This window comes from Sinocyclocheilus rhinocerous, unplaced genomic scaffold, assembly GCF_001515625.1.
Source record: "Sinocyclocheilus rhinocerous isolate Xijiao unplaced genomic scaffold, SAMN03320098_v1.1 scaffold19, whole genome shotgun sequence".
In the NCBI taxonomy this organism is placed as follows: Eukaryota; Metazoa; Chordata; class Actinopteri; order Cypriniformes; family Cyprinidae; genus Sinocyclocheilus; species Sinocyclocheilus rhinocerous.
In genome coordinates, this window is record NW_015638975.1 from 3050035 (window position 1) to 3077638 (window position 27604).

The 27604-nt window shown below is 37.5% G+C and overlaps 1 protein-coding gene across 4 annotated transcripts; it reads right to left on the reverse strand.

Moving 5' to 3' along the window:
* LOC107750555 (tetraspanin-18-like) lies at window positions 1-27604 on the reverse strand. 4 transcript variants are annotated; one of them, XM_016566011.1, is made up of 9 exons: window positions 27309-27604; window positions 15460-15536; window positions 3499-3594; window positions 2524-2718; window positions 1768-1842; window positions 1584-1682; window positions 1345-1506; window positions 911-994; window positions 1-657 (listed from the first exon to the last, which is right to left on the reverse strand). In XM_016566011.1, the coding sequence occupies exons 3-9, from the start codon at window positions 3559-3561 to the stop codon at window positions 610-612; spliced, it is 726 nt and encodes a 241-aa protein (XP_016421497.1). In that variant the 5' UTR covers window positions 3562-3594; window positions 15460-15536; window positions 27309-27604; the 3' UTR covers window positions 1-609. The 4 variants fall into 4 exon arrangements, with proteins under 4 accessions (XP_016421497.1, XP_016421495.1, XP_016421496.1 ...); XM_016566009.1 differs by having other exon boundaries at window positions 15451-15536; XM_016566010.1 differs by lacking the exon at window positions 27309-27604 and adding an exon at window positions 23274-23341 and having other exon boundaries at window positions 15451-15536.

Below are 27604 nucleotides of genomic sequence, written 5' to 3' on the forward strand. Positions count from 1 at the left end.
AAACACAACGCAAATAAGCACTGCAGATGTTTATTTTTTTATATCATTCAATGTCATGTGTACAATAGATACAACAGAAATACAGCACAGTTTTGCTAAAATCACATAAAATATTCATGGTTGCAACTCACAAAACATTACTTTATAGAAGCTGCTGGCCTCTTGGATTTTATACAGAAACAAGCACACACACAATCCAATCTTCTCTGTTTCACAGACACACTCCCAATCACACAGTGTAGTTTTTTTTAAGCATGGCTCTGGAGCAGTGGTGAACAATCTACTGTAGATAAGAGGTAAAACATCTTCGTACAAATCAGTCTTTTTGTCATCTATAAATATTCAACCAAATATCATTGCAAGGTGTCCTCCATTAACCTTAAAGGACTGCCATAGATGCCACCCTTAATTTACGGATGATTTCACAAGTACCTCAAAGTCCCAGCTGTGAAGTACGATACATTTTTGGCAATTCTCAGATATTCCAACACAACAACATAGAGATGGCAAATATATAAGTGTTTTCTTCTTTTTCTTATTTAAAAATGTCTTCCATGCCATGCCATGTTCCTCCTCCTCAAAATGTCCTTAATTTACAGCATGTTAAGATCACTGGATTCCCCTAAACAAACACATAGCAAACACCATGGCAAAAAGCTGACGGGAGAGAAAGAAAAACAAATATAGTTTAGCAAAGAGCTCAATGCAAATACTGTTTTAAAATACTCCTATATTCTACATACATTTGAATAGAATTGTGAGAAGCCCATTTCATGGCAAAGCCACTTCTACTCTCTCCACTAGGTGGCGATCACAACCCATAGTTCTTGCAAAACAATTTGTTATCACATTCTAAGTGTAAAACCATCACATTACACTTTATTATTAAAAAGCAAAATCACAACCTTACTTCAATAGTCAGCACCACAATAGCAAGGGCTCCAGCCATATAGATGTATGTCTCAAAATAGTCCACCACTGCTGAATAACAGCCCTGTTTCAAAGAAGTACACGTTTTAATATGAGAGAACAAAATGTTGTTTCAGTGGATGTTGACTTTCTAATTTATTGCAAGCTACTGATAGTAATGTAATTCCAAATTGGTTAGAATCAATGTATATGTACTAACAGAAGTTATACATGACTCTCAGAAACTCAAATCATTCATTTTCAGAGTTATTATGTAGACAGGGTCATATACCACACTGTCCTTTCTCCAAAAAGAACATATTTACTTCCTTTGATTTTGGTTTTCATTCTTTTTTCTACTCAATTTCTTGATGCATTTCTTGTTGCATATTCATTCCCATTCATTTCCTAATTTGTACTAAACTCATTGCTGACCTTGTTAGGGATTGGCATAATTCCCTTGAGACACTCCTCCTTGCTCATCATCAGATGGTTCCTCTGGCAACAGACCTCTGGCACTAGTCTGCTGGGGTTCAGTCGTCTGAAGAGGCTCTGATCATCAAAGTCTTCAGCACTGTTCACCCCACAGCAATCAAACTATGAAGACACCAATACCCAGTTAAATGACTTTAATGCCATCATTGTGTTATATTTTGTACAGTATGTTATCGTACTGTAGTCATAATGGCGTTCCATGTGGAGGTGAAGACATCAGTGCTATTGGTGCCTTGGTAATGTGTTTTCAGCTCCTTGGTGAAGTAATCTCTGGTGAGCTGTTGATCCACAGATAGACAGTAGTAGTGAGAGCAGAGGTATATTACTGGTGGCTTGATCATATCCAGCTATGATAATACTCACATGCTCCCGGAAAATGAATGCCAGAATGGCCACCGCCAACTCTGCCAGGAATATGATGAGTATGAGCATGAAGAACTGTGGGAGAAAAACAGGATATTAGTATCTAAATCAGATGTGAACAGGAATTCACAATATTAATATCATTCTGGCTGATATTGATAAGCCAATTATTATTTTCATGTTATAGCCTATTTTAAAATGTATATTATTCTGTTTAAATAAATTGATAATTTATATCAGATGTGAAGTACTTCAGATGCCTAAATATGCAACAAATAAGCATTATTAGGTGTTACACACATTGCTTTTTGATGCTAAATAGGGATGCACAATATTAATATAATTCTGATGCTGATAAGCCAGTTATTTTGTATTAAAATAATTGGCTATTAAAATGAATAAGATATTAAAATATATATTTTTGTCTAAATAAATACACATAAAACACAAAATTAAAAAAATAAATATTTTAAATGTTACAACTGAATTTAGGCATCACAACATTATAATGTATTATAATGTATAATTAATGTATTAATCATAAGTACCAAAAAAAATGGACATTTATTTTGATATTTGCTAAAGAGTAGTGTCATTAAATTATTAGAGTTTTTAAAGATTGATTTTAAGCCAGCATTAGATGACAACAAAAATAATCTAAAATGTACAAATGGTGGAAATTAGCATTTACAATAAATATCCAATATAGACATATAATATGAATTATATATCTAGTAATAAAAGAAAATCCCATACAAACAGTAGAAGACATTTATTTTCTCGTATGGCTCCGCAGCAGCCCAGAAATCCCAGTAGGAACAGCATCCCGCCCATGATCAAAATTGCATAGACTCCAGTAAACAGGAGAGGGTTGGCTGCCACAATCTCCCGGAAACCTGTCGGATCCACCAGCACCCAGATTCCCACCCCTAGAAGGAATGCACCTCCAAGCTAAAGGAGTGGAAAATGGCTTAGTATAACAATATAAACACAAAATATGATTTTATTAAATAGCCATATTGAGCTTATCAAAGTGACTGATGCTCAGTTTTTCAATGGAACAGCACATTTTCCCACAGCATTAGTGTGGTAGAGGGAAATTCATGAGGCTGCTAAAAAAAACACCTTTGAGGAACAAAGGAAGTGCAGTGTGGTTCATGAGCAAAACGAAGGCACGTTGGCACAAGATCAGTGCGTTTGTTCATACTGTAAAGTTAACATTTGTTCAAAGCGACGACTTGGATCATTGAGACTCTTTTGAACTACACGTTTTGTTAGGAAAGCAAGAGTCTGCACCTGCATATCATCAGGTTTTTAATATATTAAAGAAAACAGATACTTCCCACACCTCCAACCAAAGCAAATCATCACTCCTAGTCAGTCGAAAACAAACACAACTAGCATGATGTCACAGTCAAGTCTAGATCTTATCAGCCTACGGTATGTAAAACAATGGCCTACACTCTTAAAAATAAATGTTCTTTATCTGCATCAATGGTTCCATGAGGAACCTTTCAAGAACATTCACCTTTTTTAGGAATGGAAAGGGGAATGGAAGAGGTTCTTTAAATTATTCAAATGTTCTTCACACTAAAAACAAATGGTTCTTTTAAGAACGGTTGAATGAAAGGTTCTTTGGGGAATGGCATCACTGCAAATCCCTCATTTGGAAGCTTCATTTTTAAGAGTGTATAATTCTCCCGTGCCATTCAAGAGCAAGAAAGCACTTACAAAAATAAAGAAGTTGAAGATGAACATGAGGTACTTGATGCAACTAAGACAGTCCCCCTCCATACTTGTGCCTCTTGCTGAAGCTTCTCCTTGCCCCTGAGGAAGCATCGTAAGAAACAAAGAGAGGCGTTACTCCACAGGAGATGCGAACGTCACATGCTTCGTTTAAAGATAAATCCATGAGTCAGCGTTGTCAGTGACTGGTGGGCTTTTGTATTTTTAAGCTCATTCAGTGAGATCATTTTGTGAATTTGTCACTTAAATAATACACTGGCATTGACAAAACACACATTGACAGACATATTGTGTTCAGGCGCTCCAGATGAATAATGCCGCATTATGTATTTGAAAGAATGACTGGCAGCTCCTGTAATCATATGCCTGGAAATGTACCACAAAAATGGACGTAAAACAGAGTTCACAGCATTTTCTCTATAAAAACATTTCACACCGACTGCTCATGCATGTTACGTGCTGACTCGACGTACACAATGAGTTGTTTGCGAAGGGAAATATGGAGGAGTACTGAAAGCGGGCAGCTTGGCTAAAAAACACCATCAGGACTGATGGAGCACATTTGTTCATCTTCACACCAGGAGCGATACTCAGCCGGCTAAATAAACATGTCCTTTCAGCACTCCAGACCGCAAGCTGTGTGCCCCAGTCTTTCTCTGAAATTAATCTAAGCACTCTAGCTCTTTTCTGCTTATATGCTCCAGGTGTTTTCAAACGATGTTCCATCACCTGTGCTTCTTTAATGATGCAAATTTCCCTTTCCTCTGCTACGAGACAATACAGGGTGCACGGTGTACAAAAACACTATTAGAGGGCGCTAATACAACATAATGAGTGGACGAATTAGATTCTGGTTGCCCGAAATTAATGATCATTTTTAGCCTGTCCTGCATTTATACTCAGTACTCCTGCTTTTCAGCTTTGTGATTATTAAGAATATCTATTTGATGCTTTTTCCCGCATGTCTTTTTAGAGTAATAAGGTTGATGGTAAGTGCTCCCTCTGTGAAAAGCTTAAGTGTCCCTTGCTGACAATGCACTCTGTATAATTACAGGCCATTAGGGGAATTTAGGTTAATGATGGTACAGTTCTTCATTAGTGCATTGGGTCCTAGTGAGAACATTTTGTGAATTTGTCACTTAAATAATACACTGGCATTGACAAAACACACATTGACAGACATATTGTGTTCAGGCGCTCCAGATGAATAATGCCGCATTATGTATTTGAATGACTGGCAGCTCCTGTAATCATATGCCTGGAAATGTAACACAAAAATGGACGTAAAACAGAGTTCACAGCATTTTCTCTATAAAAACATTTCACACCGACTGCTCATGCATGTTACGTGCTGACTCGACGTACACAATGAGTTGTTTGCGAAGGGAAATATGGAGGAGTACTGAAAGCGGGCAGCTTGGCTAAAAAACACCATCAGGACTGATGGAGCACATTTGTTCATCTTCACACCAGGAGCGATACTCAGCCGGCTAAATAAACATGTCCTTTCAGCACTCCAGACCGCAAGCTGTGTGCCCCAGTCTTTCTCTGAAATTAATCTAAGCACTCTAGCTCTTTTCTGCTTATATGCTCCAGGTGTTTTCAAACGATGTTCCATCACCTGTGCTTCTTTAATGATGCAAATTTCCCTTTCCTCTGCTACGAGACAATACAGGGTGCACGGTGTACAAAAACACTATTAGAGGGCGCTAATACAACATAATGAGTGGACGAATTAGATTCTGGTTGCCCGAAATTAATGATCATTTTTAGCCTGTCCTGCATTTATACTCAGTACTCCTGCTTTTCAGCTTTGTGATTATTAAGAATATCTATTTGATGCTTTTTCCCGCATGTCTTTTTAGAGTAATAAGGTTGATGGTAAGTGCTCCCTCTGTGAAAAGCTTAAGTGTCCCTTGCTGACAATGCACTCTGTATAATTACAGGCCATTAGGGGAATTTAGGTTAATGATGGTACAGTTCTTCATTAGTGCATTGGGTCCAGAGCTCACCTCCCACAGGTAGCTTTGACTTTGCTACTGCCTCAAAAACCGGCCCTTGGGATCAAGTGAAGCAGTAGTGCGTATAATAACAGACGGACTCTTATATTTGCTGGTTTGCTATGACTGACCAGTGTCTCGGCTAGCCTTCTGCAGCTGTGGTCCCTGTAAAAATAGCTCTGAACAGCTGGCTGATTTCACGGGAGTTGACGGCAGATGCCGTGGCGGCAAATAATTCCACCTCTCTTCTCACGGAACGGTTCTGGCATAATTCAATAACCCCCCCCCAGCCTGGTTTTTCCAAAGTAATTTCCTGTGCAACGCTGCGAGTCAGTCAGGTGTTATAAGTGGCGGAATGGAAGGGACCTCGGGAGCCCTGCTAAACTTGGTTAACTCGCAAGTGGGTGAGCAATTTTATTTGTATGTGTGTGGAAAGGTGGGTGGTTGGCCGTATCAGTCTTCTTAGATTAAGACCATCAGCCTCAGAAGGTTTGAAGGCTCAGCCCACAAGTCTCGAGGCCATTATCACAGAGCCACAGCTGTCTTTTTTTTTTTATTGAAGTCTTTAAACATCATCGCAACAATCCAGACACTCCAACAATGGACAAAAGGAATTGCATTACATAAATTAATGGACCGTGTACAATTTTTGTTTGTATCTTTGTACTCTATTTAATTAATTTACTTTTGTCAACAGTGCTGCTTTGCTTAAACATCATCTGAAGGGCTCCAGACTGCATGCAAAATAGTCAAATTCTGGACAACACTAATTTACAACAATTTAAAATCTAGTCAACATTGGCACCAGTCGTTTTGGTATCATTCCATGCTATGCTATTTAAACACATCTTTGCACACCAGTGTTTCCAACAAGCTACAAAGAACATACCACAAACCACTGTGTCTGATTTGCGACCAAATGATTTTTATGAAGTGGTTAAAAAGATTCACGAAACAGCCTTAACTCGTAGACAAGCACCTAGTGGACTCATTCTCTCTCAACACTTAGCTTGTGCCTGCACTGTTGTACACTTCTGATGACAAAAATTACAAATCAGAGTCTGATTTGTAATTTTTGTCATCAGAAGAACTGTGAATCGTTCAAGGGTGCATTTCCCAAAAGTATAGTTAGCCAACTATGGTTGCAAGTTCCGATGTTACCAGCATAGTTCAACAATTTGGTGTTTTCTGAATACATACTGTAGTCCCAACGAACATTCGCAAAGAGCATTGCAAATTTGTGTGGTTGGAAATACGGCTCTCGAACTGTGATTCAAATTATGGATATGCTACAAAGTTCCTGCATTTTCGGGAAACAATCATGAGGGAGTTAGTCTCTCCAACTATGGTAGTTAAGCAGAAAGTTATGTCATTGTTTGGGAAACACACGACCAGAACCATTTCACAATTAATTCAAAAGTATGTTTACATGCAACCAAATAATCCGTTTAAAATCCCATTGTTCAAATTCAAGTTCATTTCTGGTTGAGCTTGATCCAAATGAAATTGAAAAATGAAATCTGATTCAAAGATGCTAGCACACATGCACAGTGCAGTGATGTTTACAGCTTACAAACGTGTGCATATGTTTATTTATGTTTTATGTGTTATGATCTGGTCAGTGGTAGAGACTGAATATTTTCTGAAAAAGCTTTTCTAACTTTTTATTTTTTTTGATAGGCCTGTGCATGTCATCAAAGCATTAAGCCAGTTATGCTCGCTGTAGCTCTTGTGACTTGGGGTGTCTTTCTCTGTTTCTGAATGTGGCAACTGATGCAATGCACATGTGCTGAACATCGAAATAGTAATGCTATTGCTAATGCACACGTAAACAAATATGTGAATCTGATTGCAATGCTAAGGGTAGAACTTTCAGTTTGAAATTAAATGTGATTAAATTCAATCAGATTGCCAATAATTAGAGCCTGTAAACATATCTAATGAAATACAAGTAATTTTCTGGATGAATCCAGTTTAAAATGAATGTAGTCATTAAAGATACATAATCACAGCCAAATTTTATTGTAGTAAATCTTTGTTCAGACTTTGAGAATCTTTGTTTGGTAGAATATTTGTTGTTTCTTTTCATAAACAAGCAAAAATTATCTTTCAAAACAGACTGACCTTTATATATGGCACAAATAAAATCAGGATCACTACAGAACTAAACCGCTTCTTGATCCAGTAATACAGTTTGTCAAATAAAAAAAGTAATTTGGCTTCTGTTCAGTTAAAGCTCTGCATATCAGATTACACAATTTTAGATTTGTTGCTCACTGAACTCAAAGCACCCAAATATCTGTGTTTTTAATGCAGATGGGACCTCTTGAACTGTAGAGGGGAAAAACACTGCACTCTTAGAGCAGTAGATGGGAGTCAATGACCGAGGAGATAGTGGGGCAGGATTGAGCTATGATTTCTGCATCCAGCTACAGAGCACAACCAATCACACACACCGCCTCTGCCTCTTACAGAATAAATCAACCTGTCACAGCTGCCTGAAGGAATCGTAGCATACACATGAAGTGCTTTCACACAGCTCTGGCAAAACATTGAATTCACGATGCACTCATCCATCACGAGACAGCCTCCAACTGGGTGGTACAGCTCAGAGCGAGACAGTATGGAGGACCTTCTTCATCCACTCCTCACATTGTGTGTAAACGCTTGTTATAAGCTATTTGAGTGCGACGTGAGGACATTGCTCTTCAAACCATGTGCATGTTTGTCTCAGCTGACCCATGAGATCCAGCATTGGTGTAAGATCTTTCCATCTGGTTGGTTTCTTCTGGTTGTGAAGTATAAATTGCTTAACAAATAATATCATTCGGCAACATGTTTCTGATCGAATGATTACCATGTTTTCTAACTGAACACATGGAAAAACTGCACTTGAGTTAAAACTGCACTTAACTCTATTTTGGTAAAGGATGTCACACCTACCGACTGCCTTTGCTGAAGTCTTGCTGTCTTTTGTTAGAGGTCTGTCACATTTACCTATTAAAAATGGAAGAGGGGTGTCAGACTAAAAGACTGCCTCTGACATTTCTCTCCGATTCCCTGTCATGAACAGCAAAGCCCACTTTGGCACTTTTTATCTTTTGTCATCATTTACTCACTTTCATGTCGCTCCAAACCTTTATTTGAAGAAGATATTTTGAAACGTGTCTCAGCGTTTTTTGTCAATACCATCAAAGTCAGATGCATACAATGATAATTTGTCTTTACAGGGTGAATGCTGACAGATTTCTTTTTTAATTTTCAGTAAACTATTTCTTTAACCACAAAGCCTACTACATCATATTTGATACACAAATTTCTGAGGCCTCTGAATTATAAACTTGAACAAAACTTTGCTGAAAAACCTGATTGACACAATCTACTACAAGCTTTCTGTCATCTGATTAAAAATGTATACTTTATCAAGTAAAAGGCCTTTTAGTATATTTCTAAAATTTAGTATAATTCTGTAGCAACAAAGAAATCAAGTTATAATTGTATTGCATTACAGTATGTGTTTTGCCCCACAAAAAAAACTAAACTAAAACAAGCTTAGATCATCTCGCTGCCTATCATTTGGGAGAGTGACAACTGATAATTCTATACATTTTATGTAAGAAGTCTGCTATTCTGTTATAAAGATCTCATTTATTTACACTACAAACAAATATCAGAATTTATGTTTGGGATTTTTTTAAATTAAGCTTTTGCTGAGAAAATGTTTGACAGACATGCACTACACTGGCTACTGTTAGACTAATGTTTGCTATGACAGTAACCAAAAGAAAAATAAGCCATCTATACTGCATTGTAAAAGACAGCCACTTAACGTATTTGCATTCTCCCAAGTGATATAAACCAGACAGCATGCTTTTAACTTTTCTCATAAATGTGTCAGCATGGGGCTGATTTCAGTGGAATATATTGAACTTAAAACACTTTAGCACTGAAAAGTCTCTATTTTGCATGTAATAACACAAAGAGAGAGATGAGTCAAAGTTAAAGCCTGATTTCAAAGGTTCCACACTTCTTTAGACAATTCCCTTCAACAACGTTTCCTTTGTTCATAATGATGAAAAGGAGGTGAAAATGACAATACTGAAAGAACACAATACACACTTTGCAACATAATGATCAGACTCTAACATTAATAAGCCACCTTAAAAGTCACACTTTTTGTAATACATTGTCAAAACAGGATCTATGGTTAGATGCACGGACCTCTCTGTATCTAGTCCGTTTGACGCAACCAAGTTGATATTTTTGGCATACATTCCTGAACTGAGACTGACCTAGTAAAGATTGTATTTTACCCCTGGGGAGCTTTTTCTTTCTCCGGAGGTCAAACGGCTATTGCTTTTACCTTTTATGACAAGTTACTGCACCAAATAACTTTACATAAACGGCATGGCATGATATTAACTACATACAAAAATATATTATTTTCCTCTTATGGGTCTCAACTGATAGGAACGAGAAAAAAAGGTTGTGGAGGAGGGTGGAGGAACGATCCATATTAAAGAGCAGAAGTCAATGGTTGCTTTGCGAGGTGAGCTGAATGCTAAGCAGACACATAAATTGAATTTATAGGACTTGCCTCTCCTCTTTAGACAGTTACTGAAGCCCTTGGGAAATGGCTGTATCTGAGTTACCATCTCATGTGGCATCAGAACATACATCATAACCTCTGTATTAATGAACCGCGCTCTGGTGCACAACCAGTCAGTCAATGAATGCTACTCTGTTTCTCAAAGGAGTATATTAAGCTAAAGGGCATCACTTAAAGAAAATAATTTAGAGTAAAAAAGAGGGGTTACTTTTCATGTAATAGCATGTTTTGAACGATACAACACAAAAACATGCTAATGCATTACTGTAATATAAGTAGTTAATTTCAGAGCATGCACCAGTAAACACTGCTATTATTTATGGCTTTCCCTTCGCAGTCCGATGGCTTCAATCATTCACAGTCTCTGCATTCTAGAGCATGCTGTATCTGAGGATGATGTTTCTGAAGAGAGATGCCTGTGTATCTAATTATGTCAGCACCTCAATCTACCCAAGAGAGAAGCATACACCAGTGCTAGAGCCAATCAATGCATTTAGGCTAAGAACTGATCTGTTGATTAGTTGCTGCACCAATATTCTCACCGCCTTTTCTTTGGAGATAAAGCTCATCATTTCTCAAGGTTCATGCCAAGTACACAGTAGAAACAGTGATTCTTCAATCAGACTATTAATCACCTGTGTGACGAGGGGGGCGGGGTCGAGATCCGTGGGAACGGAGCGAGGCCGGTGGAGTTAATGGATAATGAGCGACACCTGCACCACTCACCGGTCTCGAGTCTCACGGAGGAGCTCCGGAAGGATATAAAGGAGGAGTGACGACAGGGAAAGACGAGAGAGGACCAGGCCTGGATTTTATTTTGTGTTTTGGTTTTGTTTGTGCGCGACAGTCGTCCGTGAGGGGCTGTCGCGCTATTTTGTGTTTGTTTATTATTAAAGTTTTGTTGAAGTGTTCGCCGGTTTCCGCCTCCTTCTTCCCGTGACTACAAAATAAAATCCAGGCCTGGTCCTCTCTCGTCTTTCCCTGTCGTCACTCCTCCTTTATATCCTTCCGGAGCTCCTCCGTGAGACTCGAGACCGGTGAGTGGTGCAGGTGTCGCTCATTATCCATTAACTCCACCGGCCTCGCTCCGTTCCCACGGATCTCGACCCCGCCCCCCTCGTCACAACCTGTATGTGGACTGTTAATCACCTGTTATGTACTTCAAATTGCAATGTAACAGAAGTAGTGACAGTTTTTTTTTCTTCCATATTTTGACACACATCCGAGTGAAACGGATTTTCGGAAAACAAAAAAGATGTATGAGGGAAACTTGGTTCTCTCCATCGACAGCTAGAGGCAGATCTGAATGCGAGTTTGCAGTCAATTGTAAGAAGGAGGTAGAATTTATGCGGACTGAATGATTCTAGAAGTCCGGTATAAGTCACCTGTCATTTCACCAAAAGATATAGTTATAACATTGATTGAAAATTATCAGAAAAAAAGCATTAGGTGGAATGAGTCTTTCATAATAAAATGCATTAGGAAAACTGTTACAGTGAATTCACACTTAATGCTGACTTTAACTATGTAAACTTTAGATAGTTTGATGATTTAATGACTTCATAATCCTTCATACATTTCATGTATGAGATGTTTCATCCACCATGTTCCCATTGGTATCCAGGAGCTGTTACTCTGATCCTCACAAAATGCTATGACCTTCAAATGATGTGTTTTGACTCAGATGTAAGGTCAGACAGACAAAACTGAATTTTTTAAGAAAGTGCAAACACTGACCCTAAAATACATAAGAGATCTGTGTATTGGTCAGTCCTTTCAGCAGAAGTCCACAGCATTATGCTGTGAGGGACGAAAACATGGTGGATATTTCAGGACAAAGCATATCTAAACAAATTATTTCATCTGGAAAGAATCAATAAATGCCAGATTATCATCTAACTAACAGGATTTATACACTGAACAAAATTATAAACGCAACACTTATGTTTTTGCCCCCATTTTTCATGAGCTGAACTCAAAGATCTAAGACTTTTTCTATGTACACAAAAGGCCTATTTCTCTCAAATATTGTTCACAAATCTGTCTAAATCTGTGTTAGTGAGCACTTCTCCTTTGCCGAGATAATCCATCAACCTCACAGGTGTGGCATATCAAGATGCTGATTAGACAGCATGAATATTGCACAGGTGTGCCTTAGGCTGACCACAATAAAAGGCCACTCTAAAATGTGCAGTTGTATCACACAGCACAATGCCACAGATGTCACAAGTTTTGAGGGAGCGTGCAATTGGCATACTGACTGCAGGAATGTCCACCAGAGCTGTTGCCCATCAATTGAATGTGTTTTTCTCTACCATAAGCCATCTCCAAAGGCGTTTCAGAGAATTTGGCAGTACATCCAACCGGCCTCACAACCGCAGACCACGTGTAACCACACCAGCCCAGGACCTCCACATCCAGCATCTTCACCTCCAAGATCGTCTGAGACCAGCCACCCGGACAGCTGCTACAACAATCGGTTTGCATAACCAAAGAATTTCTGCACAAACTGTCAGAAACCATCTCAGGAAAGCTCATCTGCATGCTCGTCGTCCTCATCGGGGTCTCGACCTGACTGCAGTTCGTCGTCGTAACCGACTTGAGTGGGCAAATGCTCACATTCGATGGCGTCTGGCACTTTGGAGAGGTGTTCTCTTCACGGATGAATCCCGGTTTTCACTGTACAGGGCAGATGGCAGACAGCGTGTATGGCGTCGTGTGGGAACAATATTTGAGAGAAATAGGCCTTTTGTGTACATAGAAAAAGTCTTAGATCTTTGAGTTCAGCTCATGAAAAATGGGGGCAAAAACAAAAGTGTTGCGTTTATAATTTTGTTCAGTGTACAACGTGAGAATTATGAAATATAAAATACACGCAAAAGGGTCATTAGAGAAGTTAATATCAGTTAATCAATAAATATGTATTACTAAATAAACAAATAATTAGTATACAAACAAATATTCATATGTCTAAATTAGACTCTTAATGGTGGTTATCCAATAAAATTCTCCATTAGACTAGAGTTAATTAGTGCCAGAAAAAAAAACTGCCAATAAAGTAATTATAAAGTCAATTTGGAAAAGGGGAATATTTTCAATATAGATGTGTTAGAACAAAAATAAAGTAATTATATATTTTACAAAAACAAGTAATATTTTCTTGTAATTTAAGTAATGAGATGTAGTGTGCTCTCTCTCAATCTTTCCAGTTTGTCCAAAAATCCTCACTATGACAACAGAGAGAATAACAATCCTGAAAACCACGCAAAAAGGAGAGTACATGATCATTAACATCCTCTAGGTGTTGAATTATTCTAAAAGGAAAGGAGGCAGTTAGTGTAGGAGGGCAACTGAGTGCTATCTGTTAACTGATAGACACTGAACTGTGCTGTTCTTCTCTGTCTCTAGAGGATACCAGTCACAATCTGAGAGCAAGACATCTCCCAAAAGACATCTCGTACTTTAAGGACATGCTGAGAATGATACAAACATGTATGTGAGATTGGGTGAGTGTCTGGTTCCCTTGAAAACAATGGAATTTCAGGTTTATATTCGCAAATGTTTGCATTTCATAAACTTTGAGATTGCCAGACACCCTTTTGGACATGTAACCTCAAAAATACAAGCTTTCAGCAATGAAAAGCATGAACATGATGAAAAACTTCACCATTAGCTATATTGAATGTCTGTTAACACCCTGTTGAGAAAAGGTTTGACAGACTCAGGGAGCCAGAAGAAAAAAAAACAGATCAAAGCTGGAGGGAGAAGTATTGATAAAAAAAAAAACATTAGAAAACAGCCAGCAGGAAACCTTCTCGCACAAATACTTTACTCTTGCACCATCTGCTCTAAATACCAACAATAACATGAAAGAAGCAATGCAGAACACTGTTTTGAGAAAGTTTAGTATACTGGTGTTCAGGCTCGTTCACATTTTTGCACTTCCAAAGGAAGGAAGAGGAAAGCACTAGACAAAACAAGTGTTAACAATGGAAAAAGGACATTTTATGGCATTCAAATCCAGAGATTAAATTTACCCTTGTTCTTCTCGTACATTCTCAGAGCGGCTGAATTTAGTAAAAAGCCACAATGTACTCAGCATGAGAACAAGATATTTGTTCAGTGTGGGAATGTCTGAATTTGCTGATAGTGGAAACCCTGGCAGCCTCCATTAAAAATGTATTTTCAGATTGCTCAGAACTAGACACTTACTACACTTTCAAATGGAAAGTCGTCTGTTTTCTCTTAGCTGTAATTTTCTTTTTTAAGACTTCAGGCTGAAGGCAACTGCCACTTCTTTGCATATAATGTATATAACAAGGAAAAATTCCATGCAAAACCTTCTGCTCCTAAAACATCTTAACCCTGCAAAGCCTGAGACATAAAATAATAATCCATTAAAAATATATATTTTTTTTTTTTAAAGTTTATTGAAAATGTTGACAAAATATATTTAAAAATTGTGCATTTTTTAATTATATTTGATACACCAGGCTTTTATAGCTCATTTAGTCTGATATAGGAACATACGGAGCTCATACTGGAGGAAAAAAAACACTTCAGCTTTATTTAGAGGCCCAACCTAGCTGACTAAAAAAGTCTGAACTACTAACTTTTAGAGGGCAGAAAGCATGTAGAACATTGCGTACAACAGCAATGTTTTGATTATGTTGATAATTTAGTGGCCAGAAATGTGTGCAGCACCCCTCATCATGTAGTCAAAATATACAATTAAAATGTTATAATAAGCAATAAGGTTGTCCAACAGCCAGATGAGTTTCAATCCTTCTCCTCCAGCAACCTGTTACTCACATAAAATGATTGCACTTAGAAAACAACAACGATCCAATCAATTCCCAATAGACAAAATCAAGTCCCGCCCTGCATTTTTTTCTTGTTCGAAAAGCCCTTTCACTTGGATATACTTCACAATAGGGAAGAAAATATGATCACAATTTTCTCTTTCATGCCAACTTTAAATGATTAGGAGGAGCATTTCCCATTATACTGTCAATATGGCTTGACAAGCATTAGAGACAAACTATTGATTCTTCCAAGAAACTGTTAAAGGAGAAGGAAAGTGTACTAAATTATACTGGGGAACACTGTGAAGCCAAGATCAAAATAAAAGCCGATGGATGATGAGGGTTTTATGAAAACATGATTCTTTAGATGGAAGGTTGTTGATACACAAACAGGCAGCATTCCCAAGTTTAAATGTGAGGTTAAATTTAAGAATCAACTGAATGTTCATTTGCATGCTGACCTTAGTGACAAGAGCCATCAGATTTTGATGGCATGATTAAAAATGATCAAAATTCACCATACCATATGTACCTGTAAATGTCTCTCCCTTCCGGCTGATGGTAAGCGTGATGCTTTTCAGAAATCTGCTTCACACTTCTTCTCTGAGACTGTGGATAAATGTGCAGAAAATGAAGAAATCATTATTTCATATGTTACTTATAAATGTCATAAAAATAATTTTATTGAGGCCTCATACTCTAAGCTCTCTTTAAAGCTTGCAACCATCTTGCTATTTGTATTCATGCATGCTTTTGGTGCTCCAAGTGTGAACAGATACAGTGGTGTGAAAAAGGCTTGGCCCCCTTCCTGATTTCCACCACTGTAGATGTCTGCTCGGGTCCCTTCTGCAACAAGAAGAGCATCCAACTAAGACAAAGGCCTCATGGTTATAATCTGACCAGTGACCTTGAGACCATTGGTGGCTATTATGAACATTGTCTTCACTCACAAAAAGAAGAATTTCTCCAGAGGCCCTCACAAGCAGTTTATTCAGTTTAACCTTCAAGCTCGAGGATGCTTCACATGCAAAATTCTTCAGAGAACCAGAATATCATTAACACATTGATTATCAACCAAGAGGCCACACAACTGAAACAATATAAGGCACTTGTGTCCAGAGTACTTAATGCACTGTGCAGAAAACTCTTTGTCAACCTGTACCCTCTGAGCGCAGAGCATCAAGAGCAGATTAGCCATGGTGGGGAGTTCGTATAGGGCACGCCGCAAAGGGACTGAAACGTTCATCTGTTTCCATGGAAACAAACAGAGAGGAAAATGGAGTACCAATAAAATGTCGCTGGAAACTGTCTAAGGTGCACAGAGCCAACCAGATCACATCAAAGTGTTACAATGAAATGCTCAGGAGAACCAGAATGAGGAGGCAAAGGCAAAGCTAAAGTTGATCAGACTGGCAGATTTTTGTTTATGCTTTGAAAAAAAAAAGAAGTAAAATAATAAAAATGTATAATAAAAAAATAAAAATAAATTACACAAAAAATGTGTTGCTAAAATATCATCTATACATATAGTCCAAAGCAGAAACCTGTATATAATTACAACCTGACATATATTCTGTAAAAAAAAAAACATGTCATACATTTTACAAACTAAATTCAAAAATGCATTTTCCTGAAGAGGTTTGATATTTTTAACAAAATTTCGAAACCACACATTTTCCTGAACATTAATTCTGCTTCCCCATCCATATTGATCTTTGCCTGTAGTAACTTTCCAGCTGTTGCACAGCGGAGTTACATCCGGTAGGAGCCGTTCAATTCTGCGGGCTCCACAGCCTGCCACGTTTCACAAACTGTGAGAAATGATGATTGAGAAAGAGCGGCGCATTAACTTTACCATGCCTGGAACACAGTGTGATGACTAACTCATCACAGTTGAGATAAACAAACCAGCACTCATTACCAAGACTTGTTTCCAGCTGTCATAAGGGCTTCAATGGTAATTCAAAGTATAATAAAAGTGAATCTGACTGTTTTGATTCAGTTCAAATAGGCAGAAAACATGTCAGCAGTTCAGCTGAGGAACATTTGTTTTTCTGCTGTAGGACACATTTGCCCAAGTATAACTATTATATAATATATATATACAGTACATATGTATTTAATACACATACCATGACATTAATATAGGACAGAAACAGTTACATAATTGAATGCAATTATATGGGTCATTGTGCTTATTTTATTTTTATTTAGTGATTAATAAAACCATATTATCATGTTTGAAAATACAAATTTATGAAAAGCATACGTACAGGAATCACTGATGTCACTAATTGTGAACTGAATGTATTATAGTTCACAATAATAACGTAACTTATTTAAAAGAGATTAGCATTGTGCTGATGTATTCTGTCCTGTTAACAGAAAAGCAGCAAATATATTTTCCAAAATATGAGTACTAATATAAGTGTGTGATATTCCTTTTAAAAAAATAGGTGCTGTTTAGTGCTTTCTTATGGAATATATGACCTGTCACACCATATGACAGATTCAGGCTATGGCCTAGAAAAATGTGACAAAATAGAGCGAACTGTTAATGGGCCGCATGGAACTTTTAGACAGAATATCAACTGGACAGAAGGAAGGCAAATCACCCTTGTGCAACAGAAAGGACCTGTGTTAATTTAATATTATTTATATACTTTTATAGTATTTGTTAATATTTTAATTAGCTTTTTTTTTTTTTTTTTAAATATCTTCAGATTTATTCTTAATTTTAATTTAAGTTTTAGTACTTTTATGTGCTTTTGTCACATTTATTCGTTTTTTTTTTTTTTTAATCACTATAGCTTTTCAGTTTTAGCAATTAGTTTTAGTAATTTCAGCTTTAACTTATTTCAGCTAGTTACCAAAGCAATATTTCTAATGTTGTAATATTTCTAGCAATATGTCTAATTTTTTGCATCTAATATTTATATTTTATTTCAGCTTCATTTAGTTTTCCAAAAATTATTTCAGTAGTTTATAGGCAGCCTACCCATCAAGAGATTGAAAATATGTGGACTGGGAATTAAATTGTGTGCTGTGCACTCAGCTTCCATGCCTTTCAGTGTCATTTGATGGAGCCATCTAAGACATTCTGCCATCTGAACACTTTTCTGCGAGGCTGTTTGCACTTTAAAATAAGCCTGAATATCTCACAATTTAAGTAAGGCCTCCCAAAGGTTTTGCAGGGAACAAGTTGTCCTCAGTCAGGTCAACTGTATAAAAAAAAAAAAAGATGAATACCACAATTGTGCCATACTACTTGTAAGGATTCCCTTCCCGTGCAAGTCCCTCTGAGCAATACATGGTACAATGCAGATCAGGCTTTGAAAAAGCTCCATTCCTGCTGTTTCAGATGACAGGTATCAGAGAAAACCTTAGGCATGAAAGGGGAGCACTGAAGGCCAAACTCTATACCCCAAGGACACAATTATGTGCAGTATACCTTCAAAGTACATGGCAAAAACACTGAGGAGCCTGGCTTCTCTCACGGTCTCTGGAGTCCGTTCCAGTATGGCAGGGGCAAAGGGAATCAATCATGACCCATATCCATCCACTTACTGAGCACAAAGCTATTCAGCTACTATACAGTATAGGAGTCCCATACACAACTGAAGCTCACTGTTTGAGAAACACTCCTGGCAGGACACAGAATCGGGCCATGGAACATTTGTCCAGCTTTGCTGTCAAAAGGACCAGTTCACTCTTTTTATGTTATCATTTTTGGTGTAGGCATACCTTTTGATCTTTTTCTTCAAAACAAACCTAGAGTGCATGGCTGATACACTTTATACCTTCATAGCGTCACCTGTGAGGACCAAATATACACAGTTCTTCTCTTCATCCCCTACAATGCGTTTTACATTCACTAAATGTAGCACATTTACAATCAATGATCCACTGATCTCCACTATTCACTCAACAGCATGTTTGATCAAATAACACACATGCAGCTAGCATCACGATTAGGTATATTAGTCTCTTGGACATTTCAATAACAATGACTGGCTCAAGAATTCCTTCAGCATGAAGTCATTGGGTAATGCAGTAGTTCAGTGTGGGTGGTGTGATAGCATAAAAGACACTTAGAAACATCCAGGGATTGACTAGACAGACATACAAAGCACCAAGACTTTTCCCTTATGGGGCGGTCGACTTATGAGCCAGCTGTTGAAATCAATTTATGTAAATATACAAAGATTTCAAGGGAGAAAAGTTTCAACATCTTCTGGCTGGCCCACAGTGCACAGGGAGTTACACTCCCTCATCGAAATAAACCAACTAGGGTGGCACATGTAATCGAATTAATCTAATCTTAATCTAATTATTCACTAAATAACACAATATGGAGCCACAATACGGCCATTAAAATCAAAAGGCTGTTTTTTTTTTTTGCTTTAATTAGCAGCATTTTCCATTGTTTTGTCAATTGTTTCTTTAATTAATCTGATTTTAAAAAACACATTTATTCTGTAAGGATAAAAGAAACTCAGGAAACTCAGATACTTTGATCTCCTGAGAAACAGACAATACACTGGCACCTTCAAGACACCCCACAGAGGGGTGGTGCAGGAAACGCCTCTCTCACATATGCATCAGTGCCTTTCTGTAATTTAATAAAATGAACATATTGCCCATTGTTATGATGCAGACAAAGTGCAAACTAAAGGCTGTACAACCAAACATAGGCTAAATGTTTAAATGCAGTTTATATGCTATGTATTATGTGCAAATAAATAAAGTTTTAAAATATAAAATGTTGCATTATAAATTAAATGACACTTGGCAGGTTATGTCATTAAATTGGAAATGATGACAGAAAAACAAATACACAAACTCTTAGCTGGCAAGAATGAAACTCACACATTCATTCCTCAACATTTCTTTGTCCTGTAAGAAACGTCTTACTTTCATATCCCATTTCTAGTTATAATCCCATTACAATTACTGTTCTCATAAAATATCAATCGGTAATGTCCAGGTATTATACAGTAGTCAACATTTGGAGTAGATCAAAAAAGAACGAATATTGTTTTGGTTTTAGGACAACTTTGATGAAAGGTTTTGATCCCTTCAAATGTTGACTACTGTATAATACCTGGACATTATCGATTACTGTAGACCTCTTCAGCCCAGACATTTTTCACATTTTCTGCACTGACTTCAGAAGAAAATCATTCAGCAGAATGAATAAGCATTGTAAAATGTACAAAATGGACAGTAAGAACATCACATTCTTATTGAGTATTCTCATTCAGTATTATCAAATGAAAAAAAAAACTTTCTCTACATCTGTACATATTATAAACAGCACTTAAATACCTATAATCACCTGATTGCTTATCACAACTACCACATTTTCACTTTCTTTATATGCATTCAACCCCCTAGACTCGTTGGGACAAAACAGCAGTCAATGGTCCAGCAAGCTCTAAAAGTGCAGGATTACTTTCCTACACTGACACTGTAGATATCTGCATGCATATTACGCTTATATCATGAGGGGATACACATAAATGCTCAGAGGTTGCAGAACAGCACTGAAGCAGAAAAAGAATAAAAATCCTGTCATTCACAGACTTTTCATTTTCTACCTGCAGCTCGGATGATTCAAACACGAAAGACTGAACTAGCAACCATGAGACACCTGGAAAGTCAAAAAGGCAATACCTAAAGGGGAAAAGTGTAGGCACAGACTCTCCAACTTATTTACTGCATGGCCAGATTTCTTCCCAGTGTTTCATTGTCTGAGATGTTCAAACTTCCTGAGGGAGTCAGAGTGATTTATTACTGCACTGGTCAAAAACAGCAGCTCTGACTTCAGTTCGCACAGCCTCACAGCAAACAGCATCTACCCCAATAAATGGCCTCTGGGAGAGAGTTCATGCCACCTCATGAAAGCAAATTCAAAACATTAGATTGGGTATGTAATTGAAGGCAGCAGTACCATAAAAATCAATAATCATCATCGCAGTGAATGTACAACTATGACTGAAATTGCACCTCCGCTATTTCTTGTCTAATATTGGTCTGCATGTGTGTTCGGGCCAAGTTTAATTTCTATGGTGAACACATCCCTCACAACAATCAAGCCATCTGGGCCTAATGATCATTACAAAGAGTCTCTCTTCACCAACACGAAGCTCAGCTTCTATTAGTGCACAGTAGGACACGGTGAACAGCAGTAAAGCAGCATGTCTAATGAATTGTGGAGAGCAGTTCCTCACCCCTAATCCTCTTCTTTCTCCTTTTATTTCAAGCATATGGAGTTTGGATGTGCTATTTGTTAATTATAACATCACTTTAGTCCACAAGGGGTGTCAGATTGGAATTAAAGATTTTTTTTTTTCATTGGAGGGCTAAACAAGACATCTATACATATTGAGAACAATGCTGTAAAAAAAACAAGTGCAGATAGACAGAAAAAGAGAAAGAGAGAGAGAGAGAGAGAGAGAGAGAGAGAGACAGACAGAGACAGAGAGACTGTGCGGATGAAATATTCTTGTAGGATAATGTGAGTCCTGCCATTTTCAGATTTACAGGTTACATAAAAATGGACAATTATGGAGGCAGGGTAAATTACTGAGCCAGTGCAGAGGTTCGTGGAGAGACTGATGACAGATGAAGGCAAAAGTACTGTATGCACCAAAAAGATTATTTTACAGAAACACAAAACCAAAATAAAGTTTTCATTCAGCTGAAAACCAAACACAGAGATAAGGTTTTAGAAATTACATTTGGGAAATTTGACTCTTTATGCTGTTGTTCATGGTGTTGTGTTCTTATATGAAAAATTTAACAAATTTTTACATATTGGTACTCTAGCATCATTTTCAGTCATGGTGATTTTTGCCAAAATAACACTGTGAGTTAATTATATATCAAATTTTACCTAAATTTACTTTTATTTTTTTAATTATTTTTTAGTGTATTCTCCTTCTTTCGTTTCAGTCATAGTGGTTATTTTGAATTTGTTAAGACAAAAGAGTGTGGAATTTTAACATTGCTGTTATCCATAACAAATATAATCAGCCAGACTTTTAATATTGGTGCATTTTATAATGTGGCCAAAGCGATGAGTGCTGAATCAAAATACCCATCAGACAATCCTATTTTCAGAACAATTAAAAAAAAAACTAAAATAAAATATATGGCATAGTTATGAATGACAATCACATTACTGATGCCTTAAGAAGCCTGGGGGTTGATGATGAAAAACAGACTGCATTTTTGAAACATGCAATGGGTTAACAAATTTGATTACCACAAAAAATGCAAGAGCTTTGTGGTTTACAGGTACTGAGATTAACACCAGATCAGCTGAACTCCAACACAGTTCTATAACAAGAGAGCACACAGAGAGAGCAGGGTTCTGGCTTGTGTTCTCATGTTCAACACAGAGCATCCTCCACCTGCTAACAGTCCCAGTACATTAACCTTCATGTTAACGGAAAAAAAAGCCTGGTCTTAATGTCCCTAGAGGTTTAAAAGTTAACTTGTCTTTCAATACAATGTAAACAACAGTCTAAACATTTATGCAACCAAATAATCTGAAAGCAAACCTGAGTCTCTATTATAGTTGTCAAGGTAACCAGAGAGACCAGATACGGCCCAGTCAAAGCGCTGGCAGGAAAACTAAAGATGTCCAATTATTAAACTACATCCAGTTCTGTTGAGACTGAATACAAGACAAAGCAACATTCATAGCCATTAGCACAACAGTACAAAACCCCAAAACACCCTCTTGTTATGAATTTCCACACACATTCAGGCTGGAACACCTGCATCCCATAAAAATTTATAAAAAAATCTATTTGGTGACAATCTTTGCATCTTTAGTTTGCTTACTAGCTTGTAGGCTCGCAAGTGTGATTCCAAGTTAATTACTTCTAAACTTTGGGAGATGTACGTTGATGTACAAAACTCATTTCACTTGGAAATTAATTTTGTGCATAGCGGAAAAAGGTCTGTCAAAGAAAACAATTAGGGAGGGACATTATTCATAGCTTACTGATAGTACACACTAAATATCCTGTTGTATCAAAGCAGTTTTGACAGAAGGCTTTCTGGCACCACCTGGCCATTGTTCAATATGCTGCAGACGTCGACAAGGAAGCCTGCAACCATAACAATGACTTCAGAATGTGGAGTTAATGGTCATTTTTTCTTTAAATAAAACAAGAATTTTAGCCTAGCCATATTTGTTTTAGCAGATTTGAGTATGATAGATACATATATAGTTTAGATTGAGAGATAGATGATAGATGGATTGATACTAGATATGCTGTTTTCTATTCTATAAATTCTTTAATAATATAAATGTATGCAAAATACACTTACATAATGCATACAGCTCTGGAACTAAAGTAACACCTGAATGCAGTCAAACGCTCCCCTGATCAGTTCCCCCCACTAAGCCTTTAGAGAAAGCAGCAAGGCTTTGACTGCAGCTGAAAAACAGGAACAGATGGGACTTCTGCGTGTCCCTGGACATTTCACCGTGACTCCCCACAAAGACACCAATCTATACATATATGCGGCGTGGAATGACAGAACTGCCTCATTGTGAAATGAAATTTAGTTTCCTCTCTTTTCCTTCCTAATTAGCCAATGCGCTGCATGGTGCAGGTCCCTGACTCGCATCAGAAAGTAAAAATGAACACAGACACCTGTGAGCTTTATCCACATTCTCAACCACATACGGACGCTTCAAACGCTTTTCAGATGGGCCCAGGAGAGGCCTCAATGCATGGCCCCAGCCTTTACAAGCTGAAATCTGGGGATCTCCTGGGTCGCCATTGATCATGGCGGGGGAAGAAACATCACAAATGCTCAAAGGTGGAGCCCTGGACAAAGAAACTCTTTATTGTTGGAGACATTGTCTGGTGGGTAGTGCACATGCTCTGACATGTTGCATAGTGCATAGTGCATAGTGCATAGTGGTTGTGCAATTGAGAATGCTTTCTAAATTCCAATTAAATTCCTGAATTTGAATTGAAGTAGCAAACACAATGCAGAATTGCTATTCAAATCTGAATCTAAGGAGTGGCATTACAATGAACTGAAATGTAACTACAATAAGCACAGGTTAAAACTAAAAAGTTGGTTTTGACAAGACAAAATTTAGAATTATGGACAAAGTCTTGTTTGAAATGTTAAACATTGTTTGAGTGTTTAGTTTATTTGAAATGCCATCTATAGAAATGTGTTCTTAATTTACATATATACTTCTTTATATGTAACAAATTTATTGACCAGGGAAAACTTTACTTGCAGAATAACATCACCTGTTGAATTTCTGAATTGAAATTAATTAAATTCCACTTCCTTCAATTCCAATTAAACTTCCATTGTTGTGGGGCAATTCAATTCTTAAATTCTGACTTTCCCCAAACCTAACGTGGTGGAGCCTGTTTGAATTTGAACTGTTCCCCCAAATATGAAAATTGTCATTTACTCACCCTTATTTTATTCCAGACCTGCATGACTTGAATAACTTTCTTTTGTGAAACACAATAAGAGACTTAACTTTCATTGTATGGAATAATGCAATAAAGTGATGCAGATGTTGATTGAAGCTCTCATTCTACATGCCACCCTTCTTTCAAGTCATTCAGGTGTAAAACAACATGAGGCTAAGTAAATGACAGATTGTCCCATTGTGGCCAGAGCAAAAAATAAATAAATAAATGCATAATCCAACACATAAAAGGACTTTTAACCAACGAGTTTTTGACAGAGAGACAGACCATGTGGGGCAATGTGGGAAATTTCATTTCTTCATATAGGACATGAAAAGAAGGAAATACAATTCTGCAGACTTCAATATTTTTTTAATTAAATTAACTAATATTTTTATTTATCATGTGTCATATGTTAAAAGTAACAAACCCTATGAGTATAGTTCAGTAAAGCTATGTTTTTCCATCAGACATTTAACCATAATTATACAATGTAGATGAAAACTAGAATCAACAGAACATAAATCAACATAATTAGACAGTAGGCATTATATTCTGTACTGTAACTGGCACCACAGGTGTACTGATATACTCAAGTGCTACACCTGTGGTGCTGTTCTGCTCTTCCTCACCCCCTGCCAGCCACAAAGTCTGACTAAATCCAACAGCTTTTGACACTGACAGGTTGTATAATTGACTTAAACTGTCTGAGCCTGTTTTAAAGAGTCATTGTTTCTGATGGAGATAAGTGAAATTGGTTTTATGCTGTAAACAGCAAATACAGAGTGAGAAAAGTCTACGTGTTGGCACGTCAACCCTTCCACACCCTTCTTTATCTCCACCCAGTAAATGCATTTAATCAGTTTAATCACTGAGGGGGAATCAGGTCCTGACCGAGCTTCTCTTCTCCTCTCTTTTAGACACTTTTCTAATCCTGCTGTCTCCAAATCAGCCCCTCACCTGCCAATCAGCTCCTCCTCAGCGCGACTGCTTCTTTTAAGTGGCTTTGCCTGTCTTAACTAAAGCCAGAGGATGAATAGCAATAGATATCAGAGGATGACGGCTCCGGCTGCTTTAAAAGGGATTTCTCCTGACATCTATCTTAAGTTTAAATGGCCAGTCGATTTCTGGAAGCAGGGATTTGTGACAGAAGTGTTGTGAATGACAACACATTGCAGGGGTATTAGGAGTACTGAAGAACATGTGTCTGAAATTGTGTAGGGTGGGTTGAGCAAAAGTGGGACATCAGGTAAAGCACGGCAAATAATGATTGATTATCATTTAAACAGAATTATGAAAATGTTGTTATTTTTCATAATGGGCAAAATTTAAAAAAAATTAATGATGATTGGATGATGCATTTAAAAAGTACTACTTTAGCTTAAAATGTTAGGCCTATAGAACATGGGACAGAAGCTTTCAGTCTAAAAGCCTTTTAAAACTGTTCTGATGGATTCTGATCATTGTCATACAACAGTTAAAGCCTGAATATTAAACACAATCCCATGGCAATTCTTAACTATTGTACGCTTTTGCTAATTGGTTGCTAATTCATCTGAATTTGTACAATCGTTTGGTACATTATCATACGATCTGCTCATGCCCCAGTGACAGTTATGTTAACTGGTGGGCTTAGGGGCTGGCCTTCATGCTTACTTTTTTTCTAAAAATCATACAAAAATTTATACGAAATCGCCACCTTGTGAAATAGCTATGTTTTTCTGTGAGATCGGGTTGGAATATTTCATAATAGTCTAACTCTAGCTGCACTGCACAGATATGAAATCACAGATTAAAACTTCCAATGGTAGCTTGCTTTAAATAGTTTCTAGTCCAAGTTGGATATTTATGGTCAGTCCAAGATGATCTGGTGGACTACCATCTGGTGGGAAAATGACCAGGAAAATCTTGATCAAACTGGTTAGACCAGGGTGACCACCTTGCACCAGTAACAAACCAACATGTTCCGCAAAATCATATTGAACACCTTTATCTGATTATTTTCACTTTTGTCATATTTTTGTAGTTCTTAAATTGTAGCAAACAAACCTGCCCCCTACTACTGATTTTGCTTATGATCACTTTACCTGAAAATGACAGTACAACTGGCAGTGGGATTAGTATGAAGAGGGAAAAATGAGAAATATTGCTGGCTTGAATTCAAACGCATAATCCCAAGGAGCATGTGTGAGGTTTGGCAGCTGCCAAATGGGATTACACAAATTATCCAAAGCAAAAGTAAAAACCCTTGGCTCCCATTATTGCTAGCCATTTCAGCCACAAACATAGACTTCCTTCCAACAAACAAAATAGCCTTCCGTTTTCAAAACACATTGCAAATGATGTAGACGTAATACTTCCAAGGCACTCACGTGGTAAAATAAAAAGCCTTTAATTAACTGGGCTTAAATCGTTACAACAACGATACAACGTAACAAAATTGCAAATGACTTGGTTACACCCAAAAATCACGTGACATCTCCCACCTTGTTCTATGCAAACAGATAGCAGTAATGTTTACCTGATGATCAAACCTGTCAACAATCCTACTGTAATTCATCTCCAAGAAATTGTAGTCTATAGACATATGAGGCCATGTGAAATGCTCATATGATTATATTTTTGTCATCAATTTAAACTAAACCAAAAGTTAATAGTAATTGGTTTCTTCAGATAGCCTAGTTTCTTTTATAGAATTAGCCTACAGTCAAATTTAATAAGTCTCAATACAAGGTAGTCAAAACAACTTAAAAAAATAAATTAAAAAACTGTTGTTGTTTATCGAATGTATCCCATATGTCATCGTAAAACGTCCATGTCCGCTAAGAAACTTTCAGATCCTCAGAAATAGTACACACGCGTCTCCACAGTTATCTGCTGCTTTCAGATGTTGGTGGTGGTTTAAAACACCTACCGTGCTTTGTGATATCCTCGTGTTTAAGTACAGGCGAACTTAACGAAAACTCCGTTATCCAAGAGGATGAAAACGTCCTTAGGATTCCTTCAACTGCTGTGTGAATCTTTCGCCTCGTTTATTCATTCCTCTCGACAGCATTGAATCATTCAGCGGCACTGACTCCACTCAACACTTCGCTGTGCTGCTCGCTGTGCGATTCTGGGCGGCTACTAGACCTTCACGCCTCCTGCCATTAATTCTTCATATTCCACATAATGGTGACGAATTGTCCTGTAAATCAGACAAAATCACGG

Coding starts and splice junctions, on each gene's coding strand:
- LOC107750555 (XM_016566008.1), bottom strand. CDS start 10,694: ATGATGAGCTTTATCTCCAAAGAAAAGGCG. Junction 2,719..3,498: donor TCTTCAACTTCTTTATTTTT/GTAAGTGCTTTC, acceptor CCACTCCTTTAG/CTTGGAGGTGCATTCCTTCT. Junction 1,507..1,583: donor GGAACGCCATTATGACTACA/GTACGATAACAT, acceptor GTGTCTTCATAG/TTTGATTGCTGTGGGGTGAA.